Source organism: Larus michahellis, chromosome 8 (assembly GCF_964199755.1).
Source record: "Larus michahellis chromosome 8, bLarMic1.1, whole genome shotgun sequence".
Classification (NCBI taxonomy): Eukaryota; Metazoa; Chordata; class Aves; order Charadriiformes; family Laridae; genus Larus; species Larus michahellis.
The window spans coordinates 54,521,663-54,549,499 of record NC_133903.1 but is presented as its reverse complement, the minus strand read 5'-3'; the positions used below and the strand labels follow the sequence as shown (position 1 = coordinate 54,549,499).

At 39.9% G+C, this 27,837-nt stretch overlaps 1 protein-coding gene across 7 annotated transcripts; it reads right to left on the bottom strand.

Moving 5' to 3' along the window:
• Nucleotides 1–242: 242 nt before the first annotated feature.
• On the bottom strand, nucleotides 243–27,179 carry ATG4C (autophagy related 4C cysteine peptidase). Of its 7 annotated transcripts, none has more exons than XM_074597865.1 (12): nucleotides 26,273–27,179; nucleotides 25,752–25,855; nucleotides 22,849–22,979; nucleotides 22,102–22,185; nucleotides 21,255–21,488; nucleotides 17,786–18,116; nucleotides 15,797–15,867; nucleotides 14,168–14,304; nucleotides 10,429–10,507; nucleotides 9,687–9,763; nucleotides 5,271–5,390; nucleotides 243–1,545 (listed from the first exon to the last, which is right to left on the bottom strand). In XM_074597865.1, exons 3-12 carry the CDS (start codon nucleotides 22,922–22,924, stop codon nucleotides 1,375–1,377), a joined length of 1,380 nt encoding a protein of 459 aa, XP_074453966.1. In that variant the 5' UTR covers nucleotides 22,925–22,979; nucleotides 25,752–25,855; nucleotides 26,273–27,179; the 3' UTR covers nucleotides 243–1,374. The 7 variants fall into 7 exon arrangements, with proteins under 7 accessions (XP_074453966.1, XP_074453967.1, XP_074453971.1 ...); XM_074597866.1 differs by having other exon boundaries at nucleotides 26,388–27,179; XM_074597870.1 differs by having other exon boundaries at nucleotides 26,638–27,179.
• Between the last annotated feature and the right edge of the window lie 658 nt (nucleotides 27,180–27,837).

The window sequence follows — 27,837 nt, the reverse complement described above, 5'->3', positions numbered from 1 at the left end:
TCTCATAAAAGGGAGGAAGGTGCTTCAACGAATACACGTGATGCGCGTTATTTGGATCGGCAACATTTGTGCCTTCTGTGCCTGAACGGCACTTAGAATAGGTTAACATTTGGTTTACAACACAACAATAAAATTTGCCTTTATTGCAAATAAACAGAGTATTCACACCTTACAATATTGGTTTAGATGCAGGATTATATTCACTCTTAGAGAATCTAATATTAATATAGAAGGCGCACACATTTCACGTTTTCACACCTTTTTTATTTTCCAAGCAGCGTTAATACATATTTTAAATATCGCATTTACTTTGTTAAAACATGAAACTATATATGTACATTTCTTTGCAATCTGAGAACACACACCGTCAAGTAATCATTTGTACAGCAATAACATGTACCCAAAAAAAAAAATAAAAAAAAAATAAACAGCCCCGAATTTTTAACATCCACTCCCCCGTTTGCTTTGATTCAAAAGCTGCACTAGGAGGAGAGAAGCCTCACCGTTATAGTAGCTGAAACAGGAAACAAACACCGCTCTCTTCTAATAATTGTCTTTAGCTGCTTTGATTGGCTGCAGTTAATATTAATAGTATAACCTTTAAAAATTGTGGGGAAAGGTAATACTTTATCTTCACTCCTCATATTAAGGCTCCAAAGCAAGCTTAATGAGAAACCATTATAAAATCATACTGCTAAATAGTATCTTAACTCACAATTCAGCCTATATAATTATATCAGTATTGCAACTGACAATTACTACTGATATATCAAACTTCCCTTTCTTGCCCTGTGCTGCTCAGGATGAGGGTCACGATTACAGCATTAGCGACTACTTGGGCTTACGCTGCAAGACAGACGCGAGTCCTACCCACACCTCATGAATACAGAGCTCAGATTTTGCTTACAAACAGGAAGAACGCGGTCTCAAAACCTACGGACAGGACATAAAACGTCCATGACACCGCCCCCCCCCCCCATCTGGCAGCCTCTGCTCAGGATTCCTCCTGGAGCGCCAGGCCATGAGGGGACAAGCTCAGCTTCAGGGCCCGGCCAAGCTTTTCAAGAGGGCAAGAGCAGGACGACATCCTGTAGGCACAATCCAGCGTCCCTGGCTCTAACCAACGCCTTCCGCCTTCGTGAGCACAACAAACTCAATCATCTCGTTGTGAACAAAAATAATTAGTAAGTACATTTACAAATGACATTTTAAAGACTATTAACATATAAAACATTATCCTCTTTATGAAAATAGACCAATTTCAGCACAAGCTTGCCTTCTGGGGGGAGGAGGACACGTACATTTTATATGTTTTATTTTTTAAAAGGCCAGTGTTCTCCTGGACAGCTGCCAATAATCCGGTGTAAAATGTCCTTAAAGCAAGACAAACTCCTCTGTACTAATTCTTTTTAATCTTTTCTTTTCATCCTCAGAAAAAAGGTTGTTTTCTTCATGGAGTGGACTGGAAGCAAAGTCATAGTCTCTGGAATGACCCTTTACAAAAGTAAACAAGGGATATTTCTCCTTAGATGAAGATTTCAGCATCTACAACATAAAGCACATACCAGATAAAATGTTAATTGGAAATGAAGAGATACAGTAAGTAGTGATATTTATCTGATGATGACTAAAAAGTAAAAAATGCGTTCTTTAGTTTTACTATCATATTAAAACAAAAGCATTGCACCATCTAAACATCCCCTCCTCCCGTTAAACAAACATTTACTTCCATTTCTTCTTCAGGTCGCTGCTAATTTCATGCCTAACCCTGCACCTTGTTCCGTAGAGATCCCCTCTCCCTGCTGTTTGCCTCAGTGCAGCTGGAGCTCACGTAGGAAGATAAAAAACTCTACAAAATAGTTAATAACGTCCTCCTCAAGCACAGGTATGAATTCGGCGGCAACTAAGCATCTCAGAGAGGCATTTTTATTGTAGAATCAGCAGGTACAATAATCAATATTTTTACTGAAAGTTTAAACACATCCACCTATGTAAATAACCCAATCGAGAGCACGTGGCTAAAACCCGCCTGATGGCAGCAACGGGCTGTGGGAGCTGGGGTGCCAAAACCCCACGTTTATAAATAAGAAAACTGAGCATGTACAAAGCAGGTGGTGGGGAATGATAAATACTAAAACAGATCAGCAATACTGAAAGACATTGCAGCCTTTCAGCCTGTTTTGGACACTTAATTGTTCACAGATTTTTTTTTAAGTTTTTTTTTTTTTTAAATTTCTTACCTGCTTTGAAAAATCAGCGGAGTGCTGCAGTGACATGCAGAACTACATTAGTTTAGAAGTATACGCTGTGCGGAACTAAAATCACTAAACATAATTTCATGAGAACAATTAATCTAAACCAGTGAAAAAAACTATATTTTTTAAACAGTAAGAAAAAAAGTGGGGCAGGGGCAGGGGGGGTGTTTAAAAAAAAATAATTAAAATCACACTCACGGTAAAATCCTTCATTTTTACTGAAATTTTCTACTTTATTCTAGTCTATTTTAATTGCATTTGGCTATTGTAACGTGAAACCTGGGTAAAAGAGGAAGGAGATACAGGAGACACACACAGAGTAATAAGCAAAAGCAAGAGAAGAGTAACAAATGAGCTTTAGACAGTTTGTAAGATGTACAAATGCTTTGTTTCTGGCCGAACACAGAAGGAAGGTAGGAACAGAAACTGATGGCCACACGAAGGCTGTCTGCTGGGCTGTGGACGGGTGGGCTGCGGCCAGCTCCTCGTCGCAAGTTTGCAACAGAAACCTCACCCCCGGGAAGGCACGGCAACTGAACAACCATCGCACCTTTAGAGGTGGCCCCTCCAAACTGGGACAGAAACACGCCTGCGGTTCCACTGCCGTTGCCTGTGTTCGACCCTCCCTGAAACTTCCTTCTCCAAGGCCCCCCGCACAGCGCTCTCTGTACGAAGGAGGTGACGAAATACTCAATACAGAACATACGCTGGGCACAGGCAAACGCCTAAAGGAGAGTCGCGTGGAACCCGGTTAAGATGACTGCAGTGATTATCAAGCTACGTCTCACTCGGTGATCACAGGTAATTTGAAACTCTAAAGAACTTGCAAGTCCTTTGGATACCGCTGTGATGATTTCTACAGGGAAGCTTATTGATAAACATCAATATTTTTTAGTATTTCAGTGTTAGACTCAGACTGCCGCTGTTGTCACTGCAACAATTAATTCTTTGTGCTGAACTGCATCCAAGTTCAACACTCAGTCAGTCCAGTTCCTCAGAGAACTTTTCATTCCTGCTGAGAACCCGGGCTACAAACAGGCAAATGCAGCTGTAGCCCAAATGGATTGTTCATTTGCTGTCGTGGGTTTCGACAGGGAAACAAGTCACTGCATTAGCAGAAAGGCAAGCCTGGTACCCGTTAAATAAGAATGTCAAGTAGCAGCAGAGCGGCCAGGAAAAGGCAGAGCGATCCCCGGCGCTGAGCAAGGCCAGTGCTTCTTGCTGACCTCCGGATCTGCCACGTGGTGTTGAGAAGCCAGAGGGAAACTGCTGTGCCTGCTCGCAATTAGTGCTGAAGTGAAGACAGAATTAAGACTGCAGCGAGTCGGTACATCCATCCTTCCCAAGTCTGGATGTGTTTCCGGGTCTCCTTAATCTATCAGCTATTTAATTCCAGGTAATAATAAGCTACTTAACAATAGGTGCCTAATGAGCAAGTACAAAACCAAAGAGTAATCTGAATGGGATTTGGAGGGAGTTTCACCAGTGGCTCCATGTGGGCCCGTGATTTCAATGCCCTGATTTCTCTGTCACTGAATATATGGCTCATAAGGTTTATCCCCAAGTAATAAAAGCTAAATCTTTTCTCCCACCTCTTATTGCCCACACGAGCAGCTAGAACCTGAATTTTTTAGTCTAGCCTACATGGGGCACAGTATATACTGCACTTTATAGTTCGAGAGTCGTTGCACTCAAAGTGCGAACGAAGGGAAAAATAAGGGAAGAGCAGGAAAAAACAAAGGATGTGAAGGAAGGATTGAAAGATCATAGAACGTTTTTCACGTTGTATTTATATCCAAACTTTCCTCTATTTTCAAACTTACTGTGCCCGAAATCTGTTTCTATAAAATAATATCGTTAATAATAAAGAACTTCTGTCTAAAATACCAGGATAATAGCTCCAAGACTTAGATCAGCCATGAGAATTTTCACAATATATATTCAGAAAAAGAAATGTACTTAATCCCAAACTTGAAAGAAAAGAAAGAGGGGAAAAAAGAGGAAGAGAACTTCCAATGCAACCAATTTTATAATTAGATTTTTAGAATATAAACTTCACTATTTAAACTTTCCACATATCCATTGCTTAGGAACTTCTTTAAATCTGTTTTCCACCTCTCTGTAAACATCAAAGAAACAACTTCAGCATCAATCAATATCTATAAAGGATTATACACAGTATTAAGTTTAACATCATTTTTTTGCTATAATACCAATGTCACTTAACAGGACATTCAAAATGCTGTGCAAACGTTAATTCCTTGTGCTGTTGTGATAACTACTGTGGTTAGAATATTAATATTGTGACCATCTTTTGCTACTGCTGCATCCTTTCATAGCCTGTTTTTTAAAATCACAGAACACAGTTATTCGCTACCACAGGTAACAGAATGTATTAATAAAGCTGTACTTCATACACTCGCATCCTGTAATAAGCAAGGAAAAAAATGGCAATTACATTTGGACCTAAATGAACCTATACCAGTGTTTTTCAAGCGCAAGGAGGTGATCAGACAGATTTGCTGCGTGATACCTGCTCTGGAGACTTCAAAACGTTGTTACCAAATCGTAAACACACAGCCTTACACTTAAATGCCATCAGGAAAAGCACTTACGCTAACAAGAAATAATATACTATTTCGGCTTGATCAAATACTTCCATTTAAAGCCCTCCCTCCCGAGGCCCTGCCTGCCTTTCCAGCGTCCCCCCCCAGCAGGGGACAGTCCCCGCTCGCCAGCGCTGCCTGCAGAAATATTCCCATTTCACGAGTGCCACCTCGTGGGCCCGCCTGCGCCCGCTCAGCCGCCCACGTTCTCCCCAGCTTTTACCTATAGGTAAAATCGGATGAAATGAAAAAACAATCTCGATTTCTCACGATTATAAAAGCAGCAATAAATACGAAGACAAGAATGATGTCTGTTTAGAAGGGCGAAGCCGATTCTCTCCCCTTATCCATAGGCAGTGCACACAGGCCGTTCTGGCTGAGGAATCGACGTGGTACCTTCGACACCTACCTTCGTTATTTCTTCAGAAGCCTTCTCAAAGTCCTGCACAGTTCTACAATAAAATCCAATTGTGCAGCTCGGATCCATTTTTTTGAATGACATCTTTTTGGGAGAAGGACAGTGGAATGACTGCAAGTGTCAAGATTAAAAAACACGAAACACATGGTTAAGGCTGAGAATGGCACAGACCAACGCATTTACTTTTTTCCCCACCTACAGCTTTAACATACAATCAGTCCCCTGCATCACTTGAATTAAAACCCAGCACACAATTCTGAAGGTATTTGTTCCAACCCCCCCCAAACATTCCAGTAATTCCACTCTTCCCCACATGTACAAAACCTGCTGTTTATCGCTGTATTCACCAAACTTGCACACAACACCCTGCTAGTCTGAGACCTGTCACAGGTCTGCCGCTCCGAGCAGCACTTTATGAATATTCCCAAGGCAGAGGAGGTGAATGCTCTTCTGCAAATTGAATTTGTAACAGCTTTTGCACTATCTTACAATTACTGCTTTACTACCTCCGCCCATTGCCCCTTTCCCTCCCCCAGCCTCTATAAAAGAGACATAATGGAATAAACCAACCTCATGCATTTTCCTTTAGTAAATGAAACGGGTTAAAAATCCCACAAAACCCACAAAAGCAAAACCATATTACAATAATCCACAAGTAGGGAAAACCCAAACAACAAGCCCTGCTTTATAAATGTTTTTTTCCTAATGTGAAATCTCTTTTCATGACAGATGATGCTCTGACAGTGCTGTGAACTATCAGCAGCCGTGCTGCAAGAAAAAACAAACAAATACAAAAAGCCTTTCCCCACACTCCTCATTCGCAGCCTATGAGAGAAAAGGTAAGTATATGCTACCCACCCGGATTATGTGTTTATTTATTACAGGAACTGGAGTTTTGATGAACCTCATTTTCTAATAACTTAAATTATTTCATCACCACTGACTGTCTACAAAGGGAATCCCCTTTATTCTGCTTCTAACACGCAGAACTACTCCCTCATCCCACCTCTATTAAATCACTACAATCCTGCTACAGCTGCTCCGTAACGAGTGCTACCACACCACGCCTGCACCACGCTGCAACGCAGGCACCGCTCTACTGAAATGCAGATTTTGGTTTTCACGAACTTCCCCCAGTTATCAGTATTCTCCAGTGAATATTCTGCACTATTTCCTTTCACATTGACGCGTAGGCTGTGCAGGGCTCACAGCGCTGGCGAGCATGGGCCCAGGACACCTCGCCAACACAACACTAACTACAGGACACAGCAACGCAGCAGATTTCTTACCAACACCAGTGTGTTTATCCTTCACAGAGGAACTCGCAACTGCTACAATCTAATTTGACTACAGCAACAGCAGCCCCTGACAGCTAACATCAGGCAGTCTCTATACTAGAAACCCCTTTTATCTTTTTTTTTTTTAATCTTTCTTTTTTTGCCAGTCAGAAAAGTTGATGTACAGAAGACGACAGCGCTAGTTACCTGATCTGAGAGTAGCTGTCAGCGTTATAGTTTTACATATTGAAGTATATCATTCTTTACTTGTGATTACAAACCTAAGAGAAGTATTTCTATTAAAGCTCTGCTAAAAAATATAAGCAAAGATGAAAAGTTGTATTTCTACACGATTGATTTTAGTCACTGTTTTTTCTCCTAATTCTGTTCAAATTTTATATGCAGAAGTTGTATTTTGAATATTAATTCCTGGGTCATCAAATGCATAAATCGAAGCCTGCCTTCCACACCACATTTCAGCAAACTGCAATCCGGTTGTGCTGTGCTGTTCAGGGCAGAAGTCTTAATGCTACACAAATCACTGCACAACAAAGAGAAGTGGGTAGGCATTTTTTTTCCCCCACTCCTCCAAACAAATGGATTCTGGAAGCCAATACAGAGTGGATTGATTTCCAACTTATTCTGGACAATTTGTCAATTTTGAAAATACTCCCTACAGATAAATCTAACAAGCAACTATCCACACTAAGAAAGCAATTTCTGTTTACTTTTGACATTTCTGGACAAAGATATAATGCTATTAAATGCACTAAGCATTAAATTGCGATATATTTTCTGTCTGCAGAAAAGCATTAGGATGCGATCAAGCCAAGCTGGCAGCTCACATACCTTCAAAATACATTTTAAAACCTTATTATTATTTGGAAATTCATATTAATGCCAGCCTGCAGCACAATCTGGAGGATTAGTCATGGGAACAGAAACCAAAAAGACGTGTATTTTTTGTAGCTTGGCCACTGAGCTACGGTGTGACCTTAAGGAAGTCGCTTCAGCTCTGCTTCTTTGTGCTCTTCCTATCTTTTGTCTGACTTACCCAATTAAACTGTAAAATCTTCAGAGAAGGCCTTGTATTTTACTATGGTTATTAGCATAAAGGGGCAAGGAGCTCGGTTATAATCTCTGGCTGCTGCCACAATACAAATAGGCAGAGCTGGGACTCACCAACTCTTCTTTCAAATAATAGGGTAAATCTAACGGCATCTCTAAAAATAATGGAAGTTTCTGTCTAGGATGTTTTTTGATACATTTCACTGCTATGTTATTTTTTTTAATTCAGAATCCTCTAATTTCCTAGAGAATCTCATACTTCTGTATTATATGTCATGCTAATTAAAGCATCTTGTTAAGCATAAATACTGAAAACTATGTTCTGTTTGCTTTAAACCAGCCCCAGAATTTACCATTAGCACTGTATAACAGTATAAGCCCTTTGATATAGATAAGCAGTGTTCCTGAATACTATAGGATGGTATTTTGATTAAGGTATCGTGATCAACTTCTACGTGTGTTAACGGATCTTTCTTTCCATGGTAACAACAGACAGGACCATTGCCGTTCACTCCACTGTTCTCAGTTTAAGTTAACTCTTGGCTGCTCTACCAAACAGAAGCCGTGAAGATACATAACTTCATTACACACCATTTGACTTACATTCTAAGTGTAAACAGTCAATCTAAGATCACCTACTCAGTTCCTCAGGTGTGAGTTTGAGAGTTGCATACAACTCTCTCCCACTGTTCACAGGACTTTACTGCAGAACTTTAAGAATTCTACATTAAGTCTCTAGTATTTCCGGGGTGGTGGAGATAACTACATACTCCTCTTATTTAACAGCAGTATGTATTTCTGAAGCTGTGTTTCCATGTCTAGGAGTACTTAACTTCACAGAACACAGTGGTCTGTGGAATCACTACTAACAACCAACTCTGTTGTGGAGCAGCTGATGCTGTCCCAAGCAGAGGATGCACCCAGAGAGCGTTTCCACACTGACTGAAGAGTTGCTCCGAGGAGGCTGGACCTTCATGTGGAAGCTGGACACAAGATCATGAAGGAGAGTTTGTATGGATGGCACCGAGTACTTCTACTGTGAGTACTATTGAACACTTACTTCTGCAACTGATAATGTTTTCCCATGGTACTTGTAAATTGAGTTCTTTAATAACCTCCTTTAGCTCTATCTATTTTCAATGCAAGTTATTTGGTAAGAGGTTAAGGAAAAGGGAAAACACTATTGTAAATAAAAACAAGCATGATTTTTAAGACCCAGGAGTAGCCTGAAAAGATGCATTCACTACATCTAGATGCACCCAGAAAGTCGTGGCCTAGAAAGGGGTCAGGGGAAAGAAAGAACAAATGCAGCACCTACACTTTCAGACCTGTCACTTTCTTGAAAACTACTATTCCATAACAGTAGCTTGATAAAAAATAATAATAAAACTCATTAAAAGAAACAGTTCAGAACACTTGAGTGAAATTCATCTAGTCAACCACAAACTTCACTGATACGCCTCAAAAGCTTCCACTTGTACGAAGATAAAAAAAAAAAAAAATTACCTCCACAGTTGTTAGGAGCAAAAGTTACATTTCAAATGACAACCACCTATTCCAGTATAAAAATATTATGAATTCTTGGATAAAGCAGCAGCAGGTAAACCTACAGGAACGCTGCTTCCAACCTGACAACAGGCTCCTACTATTGAATACTACAGTAATTCTCTCCATAATGCTGAGTGCAACTTTCAAATAAAATAAAATGACCAAAAAGACAAACTAACAAACACAAATTCAAATAATTCAGCTTTAAGTACTCCAAATATTGTCTATTTTCTTTGATGGAAAAGTACTTAAATGAAGCGATCATCTGTTTCTGAGGTTTTCTGATCATTAAAAAGAAAGAGACGGAGATTAATGAAGTAAAAATTGAATCCCCATATTGAGTTTTTAACCTCTGGTCATTTTTGTTGATTATAGGCCTATAAAGAAGGGCAGAACTTTGATAAATAACATGTAACTGTAAACCCATAAAGATGCAGCTAGCTAGAACATCTCTAAATAATTAGTGTTTGATTCATATGGGAAGCAAACAGTGCCAGGTCTATATCCATACTACCTCAAGAGGGAAATCCTTTATGCTGACATCTACAAAAGATTGGCAGTAATGAGGATCCATGTAAATCAAACTGTCATCTACAAGGACAAAACAGAAGACAAGTAATTCAAAAAACACCTTATTATTACACTGCTTACAATCCAATTTCTATGCAGAACAGCTGAAAAAAAAAAAGCCAGCAAGTAACTGCTTGCCAGGCTGATATTCATTGACTGAAGCATAGGTTTTTGCAGGACAGATTAACTTTTGCATAATCAAATATGCTTGTATAAGCAGAATTTTTATAAAGTGATGAGACTGTCATTTAATTTTTGGTGATAAAATTACTTTTACAAACACACAATTATATTCTGGAGTTTGCATATGAAAAATGTATTGTGCTACTTCATCCTGACAGGAAGAATGTATTGCTTGTCATTTAAGCATCAACTAACACCACTTAAACTAGTAAAAAGTAAATACGTAAATAAGAACTGCCAGACAGTAATAGCAAACGCTCCTGAAGTTTGGTGAAACAGATAAATTATGCCTTGTTTATGCAACAACGGAAATTAAATGTACATTTTACAGAATCCAATTACTCTATGGGGTAAATGACAAATGACTGGACTTTGGGAGATATGATGAATTAATAAGGTACTCATTTTGCTATTTTAATCATGCTATTTCCCACTGCTTCGATATTAACTTCCTAACTCTTAAAGAAAAATATTGAAGAGACATAACGTATTACAACACTAACCTTGAAATCCAGCAAAGTAATACGACTGCTTGGGTTTGCCACCAATAATACCAACACAATACTCAAGGCTTAAGATTCCCTATAAGCAGAAGATGAAATAATTAGGACAGTTAAACAGAAGAAGTATTAAACTGAATTAAAATCTCTGCTCTTTCTCTACTCTTTTTAGGCAAATAACTTTGTTCCTTTTTTTTTTTTTTTTTTTTTTTTTTTTTTTTTTTTTAAAGACTGACTTCATGGTTTTCTGGGGCTTGACTCAATTTTTAGAAGCTTACAGCTGACCAAAGTGAAAATGTACCACCAGATATTCCAGAGAAAGTCCTCCCTTTTCATGAGATGCCCAGACATTGAGAGAACTGGCAGTATCATTTCTGGGGAGGAGAGAAAATGTAGCATCATACGAGTTGAGCACAGGTTCCTTAGTCAAAAGATATCAAAGTATATAGATTTACAGAGTTCATATACATTTACATTCTCTGCCCCTGGTGGCTCTCTTCTTTTTGCATTCAAATGTAGAAGTCTGTCTAGAGTATGAACTTTTACATCATAGGGAGGAATGCCAGTTGAAGCAAGAGTGATTACAAGATACAACTCTGAAAACAGCAGCCCAAAATACTAGAGGAGAGACACACACATACACACACACAGAGACAAGCCCTATAAACCTCAGCGCTTCGTGGATGTTGACTGTGAGGGTAGAGGAATCAGAGCCATCGGTACGTAGCAACTTTGAGAAAGAGACATTGCAAATACACCTAATGGGATTTGAAGAGGGATGTGGGGTGAAATACAGGAATCTTTTCAGTCTGGAGGTGTAAAGGAAATATACTCCTCCAGTCACTGCAAGGCTAGGAGCCACCAAGGAGAGAAAGAGTTGGGGTATAAGCCATGGGCTACAGTCACACCAGTGCTCCCAGGGTCTTTCTGTTCATTTAGGTTGAAAAGAGTTGGGTTCTGTTACCCATGTGTCTGTGCTATCACACAAACCCAGCAGACTTTTCACTACATCATAAAACGTTGATTTTATGGATATACCTTCCAGTGCTGGGGAGCAGGATTTACCTGTACACATGCAATTTTGCCAAGGTAAGAACACTGCAGTAGCTTAAACAGACTGGGATTCTCTATCACCGACAAGCTCTGGATGCAGCCACAGACTATGGACGCCAAAGAAATCACCGTTGATTGTTTCTCTATTAAAAGAAGTACCTAGCAAGGGAATGGAAGAAGGCACGGAGAACTTTCCTCCCTCTCCCTTCAACATATTTTTACTCTTCTTGCTTTTGTGAGGTTCTGTTTCTTAACAGAGCTCATTAGGTTTTTTGTGAGTATTCAGTCTTGGCTTAACACAGTCCTCCATTAGTTAACCCACCGACTCCACTGGGAGCTGAATTTTGCCAACATTGAGCACTTCAGAAAGCTGAGCCCAACTGTTCTAATGCAACTGAAGCCCAAGACCATTAAATATTCTGAAAACTGAACAGCCTTTCAATGTCCATAAATCACAGTGCTTTTCTTGTGGCACTAGACAAGAGTTGGGTCCAAAAACTTGGGACGCTGGCCCAAACTGGGACAGCAATCCAGAAGACTAGCAGTTGAGCGAAAGTGAGATCTCCATCAGCTGGCAGTCTTACCTATATCCTCTCCTCTAAGAGATCAGCCATTAAAAGCGTAACCATTATATATCATTGTCTCTCAACAAAATGATTGGTATTTCACGTAAGACCAAATAATAAGACCAAAGCTTCTCAGGATAAAATTTTCTCCGCTTAGACGATGATACAGTAATGTAACATAACAAAAACTGTTGTACTCCTCACCTGAGATGCTAACAAAGTCAAATTCAGTCTGGTTTCTACAGGTTAAGAGAAAGGGCTGCTGATTTAAAATATGAATGAGAAGGCTATTTTAGAAAAGGCTCCTCAATGGCTGAGCATTACAGGACATTTAGGTAGATCAGAGGCAAAGGCTGAAACAGCTAAGAGGACACGTCCTCTGCCAGTGAAACAGAAAGGAAGAAAAGCTACTCAGAGTAATGAATAACTGTTTAATTTATGGGAGTTTTCTTGTAAAAGTGAATTATAAAAAATTCATCAATTTTCCTCCATAAATATAAAATCCTTTGTAAAAATCACCTCTTGTACTACATTCTAAAATCTGCATTTTTAACTTAAATTCAGATCCCGAGAAATTTAGTCACTTCTTGTGAAGAGTCAAGCTAGAGACTGGAGTGACTAATATATGCAATTGAAAGCCCTCTTATCACAGTCTCCATTATACCAGACTGCAAAAGGCAGTACCAGGCTTGGTAAATGAGGAGCAGAAATCACCCCGGTAAAGCCCGTTGGACAAGGCAAGCTTAGATAACGTGACTCTGCTGTGAAAGCCAGTGCCACGCAAACATATTTTACTCTGGCAAAAGAGAGGTTTTGAGAGCCAAACTGAGAAAGCCTCTGCAGGGTAAAACCAGCCATAGATATCCGTCAATAATAAAAGCCAGTATTAAAGAACTGGAGTCACTTTTATTTCGCTCAAAAAGCCTTATGAAAGTTGCAGAAGCAACTGTTTGTTAGCTTACAAACCGACGCACTGCGTGTTTTCCTGGACCTGGCTGATTCAAAGGCTTTTTTGCAGTTAACATTGAAAGTAAAGTAAGGTTGCCCTAGATCGTGTCTGAGACCACAGGCTTATCTTAACTGTAAGAACTAAACTTTTCCAAAGCCAGCTCTCTGAAAATATAAGGAAAAGAATCAGGAAAGAAAAACAATTTAATAGTTCATCACTGAAATAAAAGGCTTCATCACTCTGTCTCCCCATGCCATTAAAAAACTAATGTTTTCCTGAAATGTTACACAGAAGAGAGAGTCACAAGAAAAAAAGAAAAAAAAAAACAGTAATAGATTTTGTTCATGCTACTACTACATTGTGGTATTTTAAAAATTAAAACAAGAATTTGAAGACAGACAAACAGCAGCACGGAAAATGATAAAGCAGCAGGGCTAAGAGAACAGTCTCTTAGAGAGCAGTATTCTTGTGCTCAAGAGACAGGAGTACGGTACGTCTTCAGGGGCTAGCACTATAGGCAGAACCTCTGCTGAAAAAAAGGGGACAGCACAGGCTTTCCTCCCCTCTGCTTTCTCCTCGAGTTTTACTTTTTTCCAGTTCATTTTTATGTGTGGTAACTGCTTGCTACTCCTGCATCACTGTCCTTTGAAACGTTCATCCTAACATTGGATACGTAAAAAACATCTGAAGTAGTGACTAAAGATATGAAAAAATTCTAACCCCTCTCTTAAGGGGACTAAAAAGACAAAAGAAAATGGGAAAAACAGACAAGTGACAACCTTAAACCATTTGACATTTAAGAAAATCAGAAACAGAATGAGGAATTTGGTATATTTATGTTTTGAAATGCTGACTGATACTTAATATAGCACAAGTCTAATAGCATATGTAACTAAATTACCATTTGTAATCGGAGCCACTGCATTAATGTCTTTTCAGGTAACTACTTTAGGAGTAGGACAGTTATCGCTGCTTTACCAAGGGACATCATGTGCTCTGCAATTATGTCTGATCTTGTAATGGGGAAATTTAAAATCTGTAAAGTCAAACTTTACAACCTTCAACTGTAAAATCACCACCACACATTTAATAGGTAGAAGATTACCATCATGAAGTCGCTTTTCATATCACCTAGTCCTACTATTTAAAAAATGATTGAACTCTCATTTCATACCTTTACAAACTCTAAGTAGTCCATGTTTGTTCTCTCTCCGCCGAGTCTCACAGGAACTAATATAATTACAGCTTTTGTGTCTGCTTTTCCAGAATCCATAAAAGAACATTGTCTGTCAATAACATCTGAACTGTAGACTGAAAGGAGACACACGGAAATGTTCATATTTAAAATACCACACCTAGCTTTTACAAAGACACACCTACAACACGTCAACACCTAGTGTGACAGACTAAAACTACAATCCTTCAAAATATTACCGTCCTGCTGAAATATAACTTGAGTGACTGATGAAAAACAGTGTTATGCTTCCTTATTTCAGCAATATTCTGTGGAACGGTAACGTGTCGCTGCTAAGACTCATTGTCAGGAAAATGCAGAAGGGACAGGTTAGGAGAAAGCCAATAAATATTTATTCACTTGATATAAACTTCTTCTAAAAGGAGTCATTTAAAACTTGAAAGCCTACAACTAACAGAAACATCTACATGTTAAAGGAAAAAAAGACAATAATTGATTTTAATAAATACTCAAAGTTTGCTGTCTAAAGTTAACACAACACGGTCACTGAAAATGTGAATGTGAAAAGTGTAAAACCTTAATGTAGTATTATTGCTTATTCTCTCCAAACTGAGAGATGCGAAAAACCATCACCAGAACAAAGAAGCGAAAAATTCATAGAATTTTAAAAATTTCCACTGTCATAGTAAGTCGAGTGAAACTGGTTTGTAGCGTATGATTAAACAGTATCTCTTTGAAACCAGTTTGATTGATTACCCAGGGGTGTCGGTCTCGGGGTGTCCTATCCCGAGATCGGTTATGACATAACTAAAATTTCTGGCAGCTAAACATGGCTACTGAAGTAATACCTTGTGCTTAGATTTGAAAGACTGTAAGTCATTAGCGTAAAGTTTCACCACACGTTTAGTTTCTCTTGTCATCATTTTCTGCTCGCGAGCATCCAGAGCTCTAAGCTCCTCTGTCTGTTATCGATTATTTAAAATGCCAGGTTGGAGCAGAGGAAAGGTTACCACTGACTCGGGTGCGCTATCCTCCTCCCATCTTTGAACTCCAAGCGAAAACGGCTTCTTACTATTCTAAAACACCAGCGCAGTGGGTTTTTCCCCTCTAGAAAAATGGGTAAAAGAATCCTGTGATGCAAAAGACAAATAAAACCTAACTAACAAATCTAACTGAGCCGAAATATTTTTCAGTTGCTTGGTTAGTTTTGGGGCGTTATTTTTAATAAGATAGGGAAGTACTTATTAGCTTATTGCTAAGACAACATTGAAGCGAGTACAAAACAGATCAGTAAGTGATTTAAATCCAAAATAAAGAGCTACAACAGGCAGACTGTAAGAAAAAGTAACTTTGCTGAATTTGGAATTACACTGTCTTCTACCATAAGATCCCAAACAAGCATTGTGCAGTTTTCACGTTGTGATGTCTGATTGTCAAAGAGAACAAACATCTGCATATATCAACAATCCCTTTGTCTACATAATCTCAATGTTGAGGATCCATTTTTGAGTTTATTTTTTCCTTTAGAGCTCTATTGTTAAGTACTTACTGAAAGGCATAAAAAGCATCTAAAATATTTGCAAAAATCTGCATAATCACAACATTTACCTGTACAATCCTGAGCAACATAGACCGTTACTCCTTGTAGCTCAGGGTCTCTTGCTTCTTCAACAGCTTTTCTAAGTACAAACACAAAACTATTTAACTCATCTCTGATTTTAAAGAAATTAACAGTAAATAAACATATATTATTTAATTTTTAGAAACAGGTTGGTTTTAATTGTTTGTTGTTGGATTTGGGTTTTTTTGCTTTTGTTTGGTTTGGTTTGTTTGTTTTAATTCAAGACATCTTCCATTCCTGATAAATACAGATGGGGGGGGGGGGTTGTTTGTTTTTAAGCACTGGATACCAAGATCCAGCGTATACGGCAACATGTTTTTCCCAAACAAAGATGACAATGTCTGTCTATTTAGAAGAACAATGAAAACCACAAAAAAAAAAGCCCAAAGAAACACATTAACTTACAATGAAATTCATATTCACTATCTAATTTGTTTCTGTTTATAACAATTTTCTGTCATTTATATTGGGATAATAAAGGCTAAATTTGCTGACAAAAATATTATTTTCAACTCAACAGATTTCTTTAGTTGACCTCAGTTCATGTAACTAGCCACACATGAGCACCTCATGTCTATGGAAATAAAGGTTTGCACATAAAAAGCTGTGAGGTTTCACCAAAACTTCCCAAAAGATAATTGCAATACTAGGCTATCCTCAAAAGAATAAGAGTAATGGACCTAAAAACGAAAAAGAAAATACATGTCGATAGTCTGAAGCATGATCATCAATCAAGGACAACATATGTAAAGAAATTAAACTGTTCAAAATAGAAGATTAGCCTTTGACTTCAATACACGCTTGCATTAAATGGTCACTATCCCTTTATTTCACAATATATTTTGAGGAATGGTTTAATACAGTCGTTCTCAAGTTATGAGACAGAGCTATACGTTGTTAGTGCTGCTGTACTAGAGAAAGGAGATCTAGGAAAGGAAACCTTTGCAGTGCTGGAAATCACTAGTTGGTTTGTGTTGAATGGAATTCTGGACCAGATTCCCCCCCGCTCCCGTTACGTAAATAGGCTACTGCAATTTAAAGCAAGCAAAAAGAATTCTGACAGTTTCTATCATCAGAAAAAAAAAGAGAAGAAAACACATAAGTAATACTAACACACATACAGCTGATTATTTCAGTACAGGTTCACTTAAGATTAATATACTTTTATAATAAATATCCAATTCATCTATTCACATATATAGAGACGAATGTATGAACTTTGGCTTCTGCCGCTTAAATGACTTATTAGAGATTCAGTTTATAGGTAAACTGGAATCCACTAAGAACATAAGCATATAAGACTACAAAAAAACCAAACCAAACAAAAAAAAATTGGTAGTATTCAAAGAAATAGCATGTAAAGGCACATAGTATGGAGAAATTTGACTTTCGACTTTTTTTTTTTAACCACACTGAATGTCACAGACCCTTTACTTTTACTGTGATATAATTATAATATTAATAGTCCCATACATTTACAGTTTCACAAGAATTTGATGTGTCCAAAGAAATGCTGAAAACATCAATTTTAGCTCTGACATTTCATTACACTATCAGTACATTACAGCCCCCAGGTTACAGTATAAAAAAAAAAAAAATCTATAATGTTATGCATGTTCCAAGGTTGAAAGAGTGGTTAGTTTTTAGAACATTTCATTAAATGCAGCTCTACTTAAAACCCCAGGTTTGGGAGAGATACTTGGGACTTCTACTGCCCAAGGTACAGGAGAAGAGGAATGCCGTTTTTTTCCTGAAATAAGGTTGAACAAAGGCTCAGAGTTCTACTCCTGCACCTACTGCTGTCTCCCTTCCCGCCTCTGAAAAATCTCAGGAATTGCTACTAATATGGACATTTTACAAAGCCAATAATGAACAGTTAGATGTGCAATTAAGCTGAAGTAATCTCATGACACTTTGAAATGCTCCTCCTGTAATGTGTAAGGCACGGTAACAACAAAGAATAAAGGTATTTTTACCTTAAAATGTGTGCAACAACTGCAGGCCCATACCAATCTCCAGCAATTTTTCCAGACTTCTTTCCATATTCTATTAGCTGATGTAAGCCAAAAGCTGTCAGCGGAGAGTCGCCAAACCAAGAAATTATTTTTCTATGATAAACTTCATTCCTCTTTTCGTTGTCATCGTAGTTTCTCTTTACTGTTCCCTGATGGTGATTTGACAGGATCTTGGGTTCTCTTTCTGCTGTGAGCGATGCTTCGAATGATGCCGTCAGCTTTTTCACTGTATGGGCTGTCCACGATTCAGAATCTGAATTGTCAATGTCCAACGCATCTGGCCAGACCCAGGCTGCAGCAAGAAATTTTAAGATGCAGATTAAGACTTAATATTAACCCTTTGGTATAATCAGCAAAACACATCCCTTTCTCCCCCATGTTCCCCAAACCAGTAACGTGCACTTAACATACCAAGATGCAAATGTCAGTGTTAAAATGTAAACGAAGAATTCAAGTGGAATATGATTTGCTTTTATTTTCTGCTGAATGACAGGTGGAACAAAATACTACTAACAGGACATTTGTCAGCAATTCAAGCTATCTATCTGAGATAGCAGGTCAGACTCTGTGATCCCAGTCAGTTAAGATACACGAGATATATAAGGCACAGGTTAGAACTATCTTACACATTAAAAATATGAAAATTAGCTACTGAGTACCATCTAAAAAGTTTTATCCAAACCAAATAAGTTTCAAAAGCTGTTTTTAATTCTTCTGGTTTGTCACATTATTAAAAGAAATAGACAAACCTGAGGAATTATTAACGTAAAAAGAAACACTTCTTCCTGCAAAATATCAAAGCAGATCAGCAGAAAAATAGACAAGATTTCTTTCTTCACTAATTTTGTGAATTCTTCACCTAGATTACAAGACAAGCTTGTTTAAATATTATTCAGCACAGTATCCACAGTCTGCATTTCTAGCAAAAGGACTCTCTAACAACGCATCCTGCACGCAGCGTTCCTCTTACAGCATCACGGGGGTTCAGCAGATCTCGGGAACAGCAACGCTTCCCTTCTCAGCTGACTGAAAATCTCTCCCACAAGTTGAAACAACTACTTGCGACACAGAGCACATGAGGAGACCTCCGCAGCACGGCGGCCGCGCTGTCAGAGCGGAACACAACCTGCAGGTCTGCAATGGACATCCCAGCAGGCCAGGGGAAGGCCAGGCCACGCGCCAGCGAGGAACAAACCCTGCAGATGAGGGGCTTTTGCTCAGCCAGACGGATTTGGGAAAGCTGCCGGGGGTTCAGAGAGCTGCCATTACAGCAGCAAGGGAACCTTTTCTGACAGGGAGCAAGAACCGCAGCCCTTCTCGTAACTCTTACTGAAGTATCCATGTAAAAGTCTTTGAGAAACAAAGAGGAAGCACAGAGGCAACCACATTTTAATGCTAAAATCCAACTTAGGGCTCCAGCAGCATCACAAGTATTGCCGGTAATGGCCATCATCCGCGTCACCCCCTCATTGCAGGGTGACAACCACCCCGCATCAATGCCCCTTAACAGAAGTGACACCGCTCTGTGACACCTCGTGTTAATTCTTCACTGCAGACCCAGGCAGATGTATGCATAAGCTCAACGTAACATCACAGGCCTTGCTACTCCTGTATTGTGAGCTTCAGATTTAAGTCAGCGTCTTAAGCACAGACATTTAAAAGTTAAACTTACCAGTACCTTAATATTTAAAATAAAAACTCATTTACAACATCATTCAGCAATATCTGGAACATTCCACATAGCAGTGGAAGTTTAAGTATTCCAGCTAGTAACTGCAGTCGAGTTTTGCTTTGTAACAGAAACAATATCATTAAACTATAATGAAAACATCTCTGGGAAAAGAGTAAACAGCGATGAAAAACTTCATGTAAACACTTAAATATGTTTCAAAAGCTACCCAGACCTCATAAAAAGCTTTTCAAAAGATAATTCACCACCTGTCAGAAGACTGGGTGATGAGAAAAGTAGTCCAGAAAGACCATACATATTCCATTTTTCTACACATTTGGATTGCCACAGAAACACTAGCACTCTGGAATCACCAAATCACTTTCCAGATTAGGATGCATGGGGGACAGTGCAAGGAATTCTTTGTAACCGTGGATTTTAAAGATATAAACCTGGGGCTTTTTTGTTTGGGGTTACTTGAGAATGAGCCATTATGCATTCCTACTCACAGGTAGTCTTCTGATCAATTTTTTTTTATTTCTTTAAATGCATGTATAACAAAAGTTATATTTAAGGGATTTGTGTTCTCAGCAGAAGTATTTTCATACGTTTTGATATTTGCAGTCAGTTGAAAGGGATAATGTCTGTTTTATGACTTAAGTGTCTACAGCAAAAGGAACACTGAGTAAGCCAATCTGACAGTTCAGTCGTGACACTGCCAAGAAAGACGACTTTGTGATGCAGCTGGTTTGGGACCGTGTTCACAGCTTACATCATATTTGCACAGTACAAAGCGTTATCAAAACGGGCTTTCAGAACTATCTTCTACTAAAGTATTTCTGTGATCCAACAACTGGCTGAGTAAACAATACACTGTATTCCCTCTAACGTGCCTGGGTGGCTTCCAGCCCATGTCTTGGATCATTTTGCCAACAAGCAGTGGTGACAGGACAGGACCAATTGTTTGAAAGGGGGAATGTGGTTGGTTATGGATTGAGAAGAGGATGGAAAGAATAGGTGGTTAATGAAGAGCCAGAAATACACCTACGCAGGACATGGCTCAGCTGGAAGAATGGGGAGGACGTGCACACTTCGCCTTGGAAAGTGGAAAGTATTCCAAGTCTCCTAAAGCCACTTCTTTGAACCAGCTGTGACTGAGGGAATGTTTTGAGATAGACAATGATAGGAAAAAAAGGGAAGTTCCTCTGTGAGTACTCAGGGGGAAGGGAGGAAATGAAATAGTGCAAATTTCAACACAAAGAATGATGTATTGAAGTTAGATTAAAATCCTCCTATTAACTCAATATATGAATACTAGAAGAATTGAATAATGTACAACTTTAAAACTGATAAAAGAACATCACTTTTGCCATAGCCCACAGCTATGGGCTGCAGAACTCATTTCCATACCTTGAGTTGAAGAAATCAGCAAGATTCAAGAAAGCTGGCCATTTGCACGAATACTAACAATACCCAGGTATGGGACCACAAATTTTGGTGGTATTTTACTTCACAGTTAGCTTCTGTGGAGTTTCCAGTATCTTCCCTTGACACACCTTCGTATTCCCTTTCACAGAAATGGAAAGCCGGTCAGGTGGATCACTGTCCTGATGCCACGTAACAATTCCAGTAATAATGAGAGGAAGTCCAGAACCAAAACCAGCACGTCCTTTCGATTCTGGCTACATAAAGCCCATCGCGCTCCCTACAGAACACTCAAGCTTATCACGCCAAATACAGAGATCTTCTCTCATAACTTACCTCTACCAAGAAAGTGAAGCATAAGACCTTGAGCCAGCAGCATTTGACCAGTTCTCAGCGTGCAACCCCAGCCGCAGTCTGTTGTTAATGCAGACCCCTTTATCTGAGGAAATTCCTCTCTGTAAGTCAGCCATATTCTGGAAATAAAATCTTTACGAAACTCCTCGACGTTTCCTGAAATCTCCGTGTTGATTTTATCAAAATTGGACCCATCTGTAGAGAGTTCACCGGACTCTGTAAAGCAAAGCACAATTTAAGTTATAATTTGATATGGCACTTCTGTTATTAGAAGGTAAGTAAAAAACTATTCTGGTAGAAAATAGAAATAATAACAGAAATATGCCAGCTGAAAAAAAAAAAAAAACACAAAAAAACAGAGCAATGCAGACAACATCACTGTGCAATGGAATCATTGACTTGAAAGTAAGCAACTATTTAATTCACCTTGATGTAAACGGCCAAATAGAGAGGGATTTTTAGAAAACTGCATACTGGAAAACGATAACGAAGGTGCTGGTATACTGACTCTTTGTAAGTTTTTTTTTGTACACTATTTCATTTGTGACTTTTTAGAAAGAAAATCTCAATTTGATGGGTAAATGAAGTAAAGTGCAAATTACAGCACTAATATTTACAGAAAGAACTTCAGTGTAACATCTGAATAAAGCAGGTTAGGATGGGTTGCATCAGTGGTGGCACTGGACATTTAAATAAGTACTTTCTGAGCTTTTCATATTTACATTTTGGATTCCGTAATGGTTAATGATGGTCTTTCTAGAAGATTAAAAATATATTCACAGCGCTCCCGATGAGTAAGATTGGAATGAGTTAAGTGCTATGTACATACCGTCAGTTTTGAAGTGGTAACACTTTCCCAGCAGAAAGACTGGAGAGTTTCTACTGAAGTAAGTTTTTGTTTTCAACACCCAACCTAAAATAGATGCAAAAAGAAAGTACTGAAAGAAAGTATAAGAAAAGTATCTTTTCATCTTGCCAGACATCTCCAAGGCTCAGTTATTAGAATTAACAAAATTTAACAGAAGCCTAGTGGTAAATCTGAGCAACCTCAGTCCTAGAGGGAACGTAGAGAAATTAAGGTTAAGGGCTGATTAGTAGGCAGCACACTTGAAAATTTGGTTGCTTATAAACAAATTACTGATGTTCAACTGTGGAAAAATATGTTACTCAAGTGTGTGAAGTAGATTCTTCAGTGGAATTTATATTTCACACACCATCCTACTTTTTCCAGAAAAGTACAGATAAGAAATAAAATATATTTGTGCAGTGGATTCAATATTATCCCTGATTAAAAGTCTATGCAAATCTAGTGTCATTTACACAATTTATTTACTGTTTTCAAAATAAGTAATTGAAAAAAGAAATTCTGCAAATTTATTTGAAAAAGAAAAAGCTAAACGAGTTTGTTTCCTCAGGCTGTTTATTATATCCAAGTAAAAACGGTTTCAAGGGCCATATTGCATTTTTATTATTAATATTAGTTAAGTTTCTCAATCACGATCCCATTCATGTCAACCAAGAAACATTGCATTCATTTCAATGGAGACGGGATTTTACCATACACTGTTTCACTTACTGTATTTCATGTTGTGCCATGCAGACATAAACTTTGATTTTATCTTTTCTACTTCATCTGTCCCTGTGGCCTCCATATTCAAATTCTAGAGAAAAAGCCATCGCTGTCTTGTAAGATGTTCAATTCTGCTACTGTAAAAACAAGAGTATAAACATATCCATGGGCACAGAGAAGTATCACCACCAGCCCACTTCGGTACTTAAGCCTAACATGACCAGAAACAGTAATAAACTTGAAAAATTCTCCACTTCCAGGGACTGGGAAGCAATCACTTGTTCCATGAATAAGTAATAAAAACATTTAATTCCAAATATACACCAATAAAATTACTATACAAAGCTAAATAAAATATAATGTTCTCCAACAGCTCTCTATTGCACAACAAACTGATCTAGAGCATATAACCTGTGCTGGCATACGAGCACTCGCATTCTAATTGGCAGTGAAATGAAGAGCTACAATGCACTTCCCTAAATGGAGTAGATGCTATTCTCTTCCGCTGAATGGAATACGATAAGCACTTTTCTTCCCCACATCAGGGGTCTTGAGAGCTAATAAACAAATCTTGATTTTAAACATTAGTTTAAAACAGCATTAGTTTCAGATTTCTAATTAAGAATTTTCTAAGCCAAAATTTACGTGCATTGGAGGAACTGAAAGACAAAATGCAAGATGTTTTGCTGTACGTGTACAAGGCAGAAAGCATGTAGTACTGAAAACATGTGTAGTAACAGTGACATAATTTTGTACAGAATTAACTTGCTAGATGGGTAACATCAAAAGATGCGTAGAATACTGTCATTAAATCAGTGTTTACTTTGCATCCCTTCTAATTATCACTTGCAGTGCAAAAAAGGCTTTCTTCTGATTTGATCGTGTTGTCTACAGTGGTCCTCCCGTATTTCAAGAATGAGTGCTAAAATGGTGGTGAAAACCACTACAGTTCAGAATAGTTTTGTAAAAACAGCTGAAAAATTTTCCAAGGGGGGGTGGGAGCGCTCTTTTACTGACTCTTTCTGAACTGCATGACAAGACAGACTCTAACTTAAGCTAAACTGATAATAATACAATAATATATACTGCCTTTATCCCTGTTTCTAAGAAGTCTGAGAAAATGTGACAGAACTCCCTTTGTAGTCCACCTGCACCATTTACTAACAGGAAGTTTGCTATTAATAGAGTTTCCTTCACTGCACGCGTTCTGTCAATGGCTCACTTTAAAACAGTTGATACAGGAGGTTTTCTTGATGATATTTGGTAGCTCAAACCCTTGCATAGATAGCTGAAAAGTGAAGAGCTCCTGCTTTAACAGGCACTCTTGTGGGACATCAAAAGTTGATCATCACTGCAACTTTCACTGTATTTTTAGCTAAGTTCTGATAACATCAGATGATGATGTGAACGAAAGTGAACTATCTCATTTAATTAATAAACTTGGACCAGAAGCATACACCATCACTGGTACTATATATATCCACCTCACTTTAAAAGGAGAATGTAGAACCGTGTTTACCTTTCCATGTGTTATTCTCCATTGAATTGGGATCAAAAGCAGGACAAAGACTAAACCATGTTACTCCCTCCACTGGGAGCATATTTTAAGTAAGTAAAACCTAACCACTGACAGTGTAACTGAAGAGAGTGTGAAGATGTCAGGGTGCCAATGTCTTCAGGGCCTGAAGGTACTCGCACAGATGGGCTGTTTCGAGGATCTGTAGGTAGGGCAAGGAAAACACCAGTCTACTGCCCAAGCCATCCCTAGCATGTTTTTCTGCCGCTCCATTGTATTATTTCATAAAAGTCTGTCAACAACTTTCTGACAATACAAGAGGCAATGCAAGCTCACAGACATGGGGGAAGACTGACATTTTTTTGCTAGTGAAAATAACAAATGGATACAACCCTACTTTGATTAGCCTTGTGTAAGCTGTTTTTTTGTAGGGGAAGGAAGAGAAAGGAAATTTAAGATTAGGTTTTAATTTCTTGCCTTTCCCCCCCCCCCCTTTTTCCTTTAGGAGAAAAAAGGAAAGACTTCACATAGACATTATCACTGACTCCAGCTGGCAAAGCTGGTAAGATTAACTTCTTCAGGAGGTGCGTTTGGTCCAGCCTGTCCTTACACGATCAATCAGCAACAGTCATTTATGCAGGGACCACTCATTGCCTTAAAAGCCAATACCTATAAAAGCTCCCTCTGGCTAAAATTAGGCATGAAACAAACTCTACTGTTCCGAAAGGGCCTGAAGAAAAAATTACTGAAATAAGAAAGAAGCTCATTTTCCTTTACAAGACAATGGTCATCGCAGCACATTTTTCTTCCCTCCCGTTAACATTTCTTCCCCAGCATTATGCTAAAGATGTGAAAAGGACTTCTAAGAAGAATGCTAACAAAAACCAGGCACATTTATTCCATTGGAAAAATGCAGGCTCTTCCCATCAACGTAGGAAGGCATCAGTAATAGTTCCACTGATATTAATGGAACAGCATCAGGAGAAGGTCACAGGGAACGCGGATTCAAGCCCAACGGGCACAATGCAACCCCCGTTATTAAATCTAAAGCTAATGGTTTTATACTGAAGTTGTCTCTCATTTAAGAAGTTGTCCAGCACATACATTACTGGGACAATGTTACTTCACAGAGCGGCAGGACACACCTGTGAATGAAAAATGGAAGTTCTGTCCTCTCAGAGCCCCCTGTGAGGGGGATGATTGCAGCGCGGTGGCTGTTTGTTAACAGGCACGGAAAAAAACCTCCCTAACAACAGAATTTGTTTATTTTCATTAACAGAAAAAGCAACCTAACCTGACAAAGCAACTGCGGCAAAAGGGATGAATGAATTCTAAACGTGACTATCTTTATTAATTAATTAAAGAGTGAAGACCCCCTCCACTTCCTTCCTACCTGGAAAGAAACTGAACTAGCGGCAGTGACAGCAAAATCCACACAGAAGTCCCGGACAGACAATAATGCCTAGAAGTCATTTTTAAGGAGCGAGTCCTTTCTAGCTGTAAACACACATTAAGACGGTTAGAAACAATACTTTGCAAAGGGCAGGTGAAGAAATAGAGCTTTTTTTTTTTTTTCCTCCAATCCTGCAGCAAAGACCGAACGTTTTACGCATTTAAAGCCAAGCCGGAGCTGTTGGCAGAGAACGGCCTTTCCCCTCGCCCGTTCCCGCCCCGGCCTCCGCCGCCGCGGGAGGCTGGTGTCCGGACCCCTCACACCGACCGCCGCGGCCTTTGTGCTCGCCCCGCCGGCCCCGCTCGCCCGCCGCGCCGCCGTTACCACAGCCCGGCCGGCAGCGCGGCCCCGGGCCCGGACCGCCGCCCGCGGGTGCGCCCGGCAGCGGCCGCCTTTTCGCCGCCGCCGTTGAGGCGTTTCATCCCACCTCGCGTCCCGCCGCACCGGCGCCAGCCGCTCACCCCTCACAGAGCCGGCGGGCGGTTAACGCTTCCCCGCTCCCGCCATCGCCGCGGCCGCCGTAAAAGAGTGCGGAGGAGCCGCTGGCAGCCGTTAGGCGGTGGGACCGCCGCTTACCCGCCCGGTGAGCTCCGCGGCGCGGCCGGCCGGGGAGCGGCCTCCCGGGGCCGCTAAAGCCGTGGGGGAACGGCGGCGGGACTACAGCTCCCGGCGGACGCCGCTGCGGGAGCCGGCCAGGCCCGACGGCGGGCCCGCGCGGGGCATGCTGGGAGCCGTAGTCCGACGGCAGGGCAGGGGGTGCCCGGCCGCCGCCTGTGGCGGAGGGAGGAAGGATCGAGGAGGAGGAGGCCGAGCCGGGCCGGCTCACCCTGGCAGGCCGGGCTGCGGCTGGGGACGAGCCCCCTGGAAGGCGGGCGGAGGCCCGAGGTTGTGGGCGGAAGGCCGGCCCCGCCGTCAGGGCCCGGCCCCGCCATCAGCGGCGGCCGAGGCGCGCGGCCCCTCACGGAGCCTCCTGCTGCCCTCCCAAGGTGTTTTGCGGTTTTTTGTTTGGGTTTTTGTTGTTGTTGTTGTTGTTGTTGTTTTTTTTTTAAATTTCTGTCTTTTGACTCCACTGCAGCAAAATGGTTCCAAAATCTCCAAATTCTCTGGAGGCCGCTAATATTGAAATCGCCAGCATTGTTATCGCCAGAGGTGTGGTTCACATGCCAGCGGTGTTTTCCAGTTAAACGTGCTGCTTTCCTTCTTTTCTGAAAATTTCTGAAAATACACGAGAGTAACTGCATCTCCTCTTGCTCTTCTAGGCTAGACACGCTGAGGGGATAGGGTTTTTGGAGTTGTTTCTAAAGTAGGTTCTTTGTTAATCTGTTTGTCTTAAGCTGCTTAAAAATAATCTTTAGCTGTATCAGGGGCCAAGGGTTTAAAAACAAAAGTGCAGGATTTAGGAAAGATGTGACTTGAATTTGTTGAATGTCTGAAACTGGTGTTACTGCCTGACATCCTATAAAAGTCCTCGGGACTCAACAGCACAAGTTCGGGTTCAGGAAGAAAGTTGGGTGGTTTTTTTCCATTTTGTGATTTTACTGCCTTCTGCTGGTCAGAGATGATCAGACTGAGTTTAATTTTTTATAATAGGCACATGATTGTAGCCCATGATCTAAAATAAGGCTTCAGTACAACAATAGATGTTTCATGTATTTCTTGTTGGGTTTTTTTATGTAATCTCATGGATATGTTTTATTTCATACAGTACAGTCGATGAGTAAAGAGGATGGTAGGTACGAATTTTTAAAGCAGACGACATCTTGTTTCAAAGGGCTAGCTCTTGGCTTGAAGGGGGATGTAGGAGATCACCTTTCTAACCTTTCCCCTGCCTTTCAGCTGACTGTTTGCCCTTGCTAACAGCACTTCATTTCTGTGTTCTTGTAAATTAGTGATCACGGTCCTCATCCTGAAGCAATCCTTCAAACTCTGAGCAGCAAGCATCTCTGTATAGCAGAGTTCTAGTAGCAACACTGCCATGATAAAATTTAAAAAATCCTGAAGAATGGTCACATGTAGTTACTGTTCC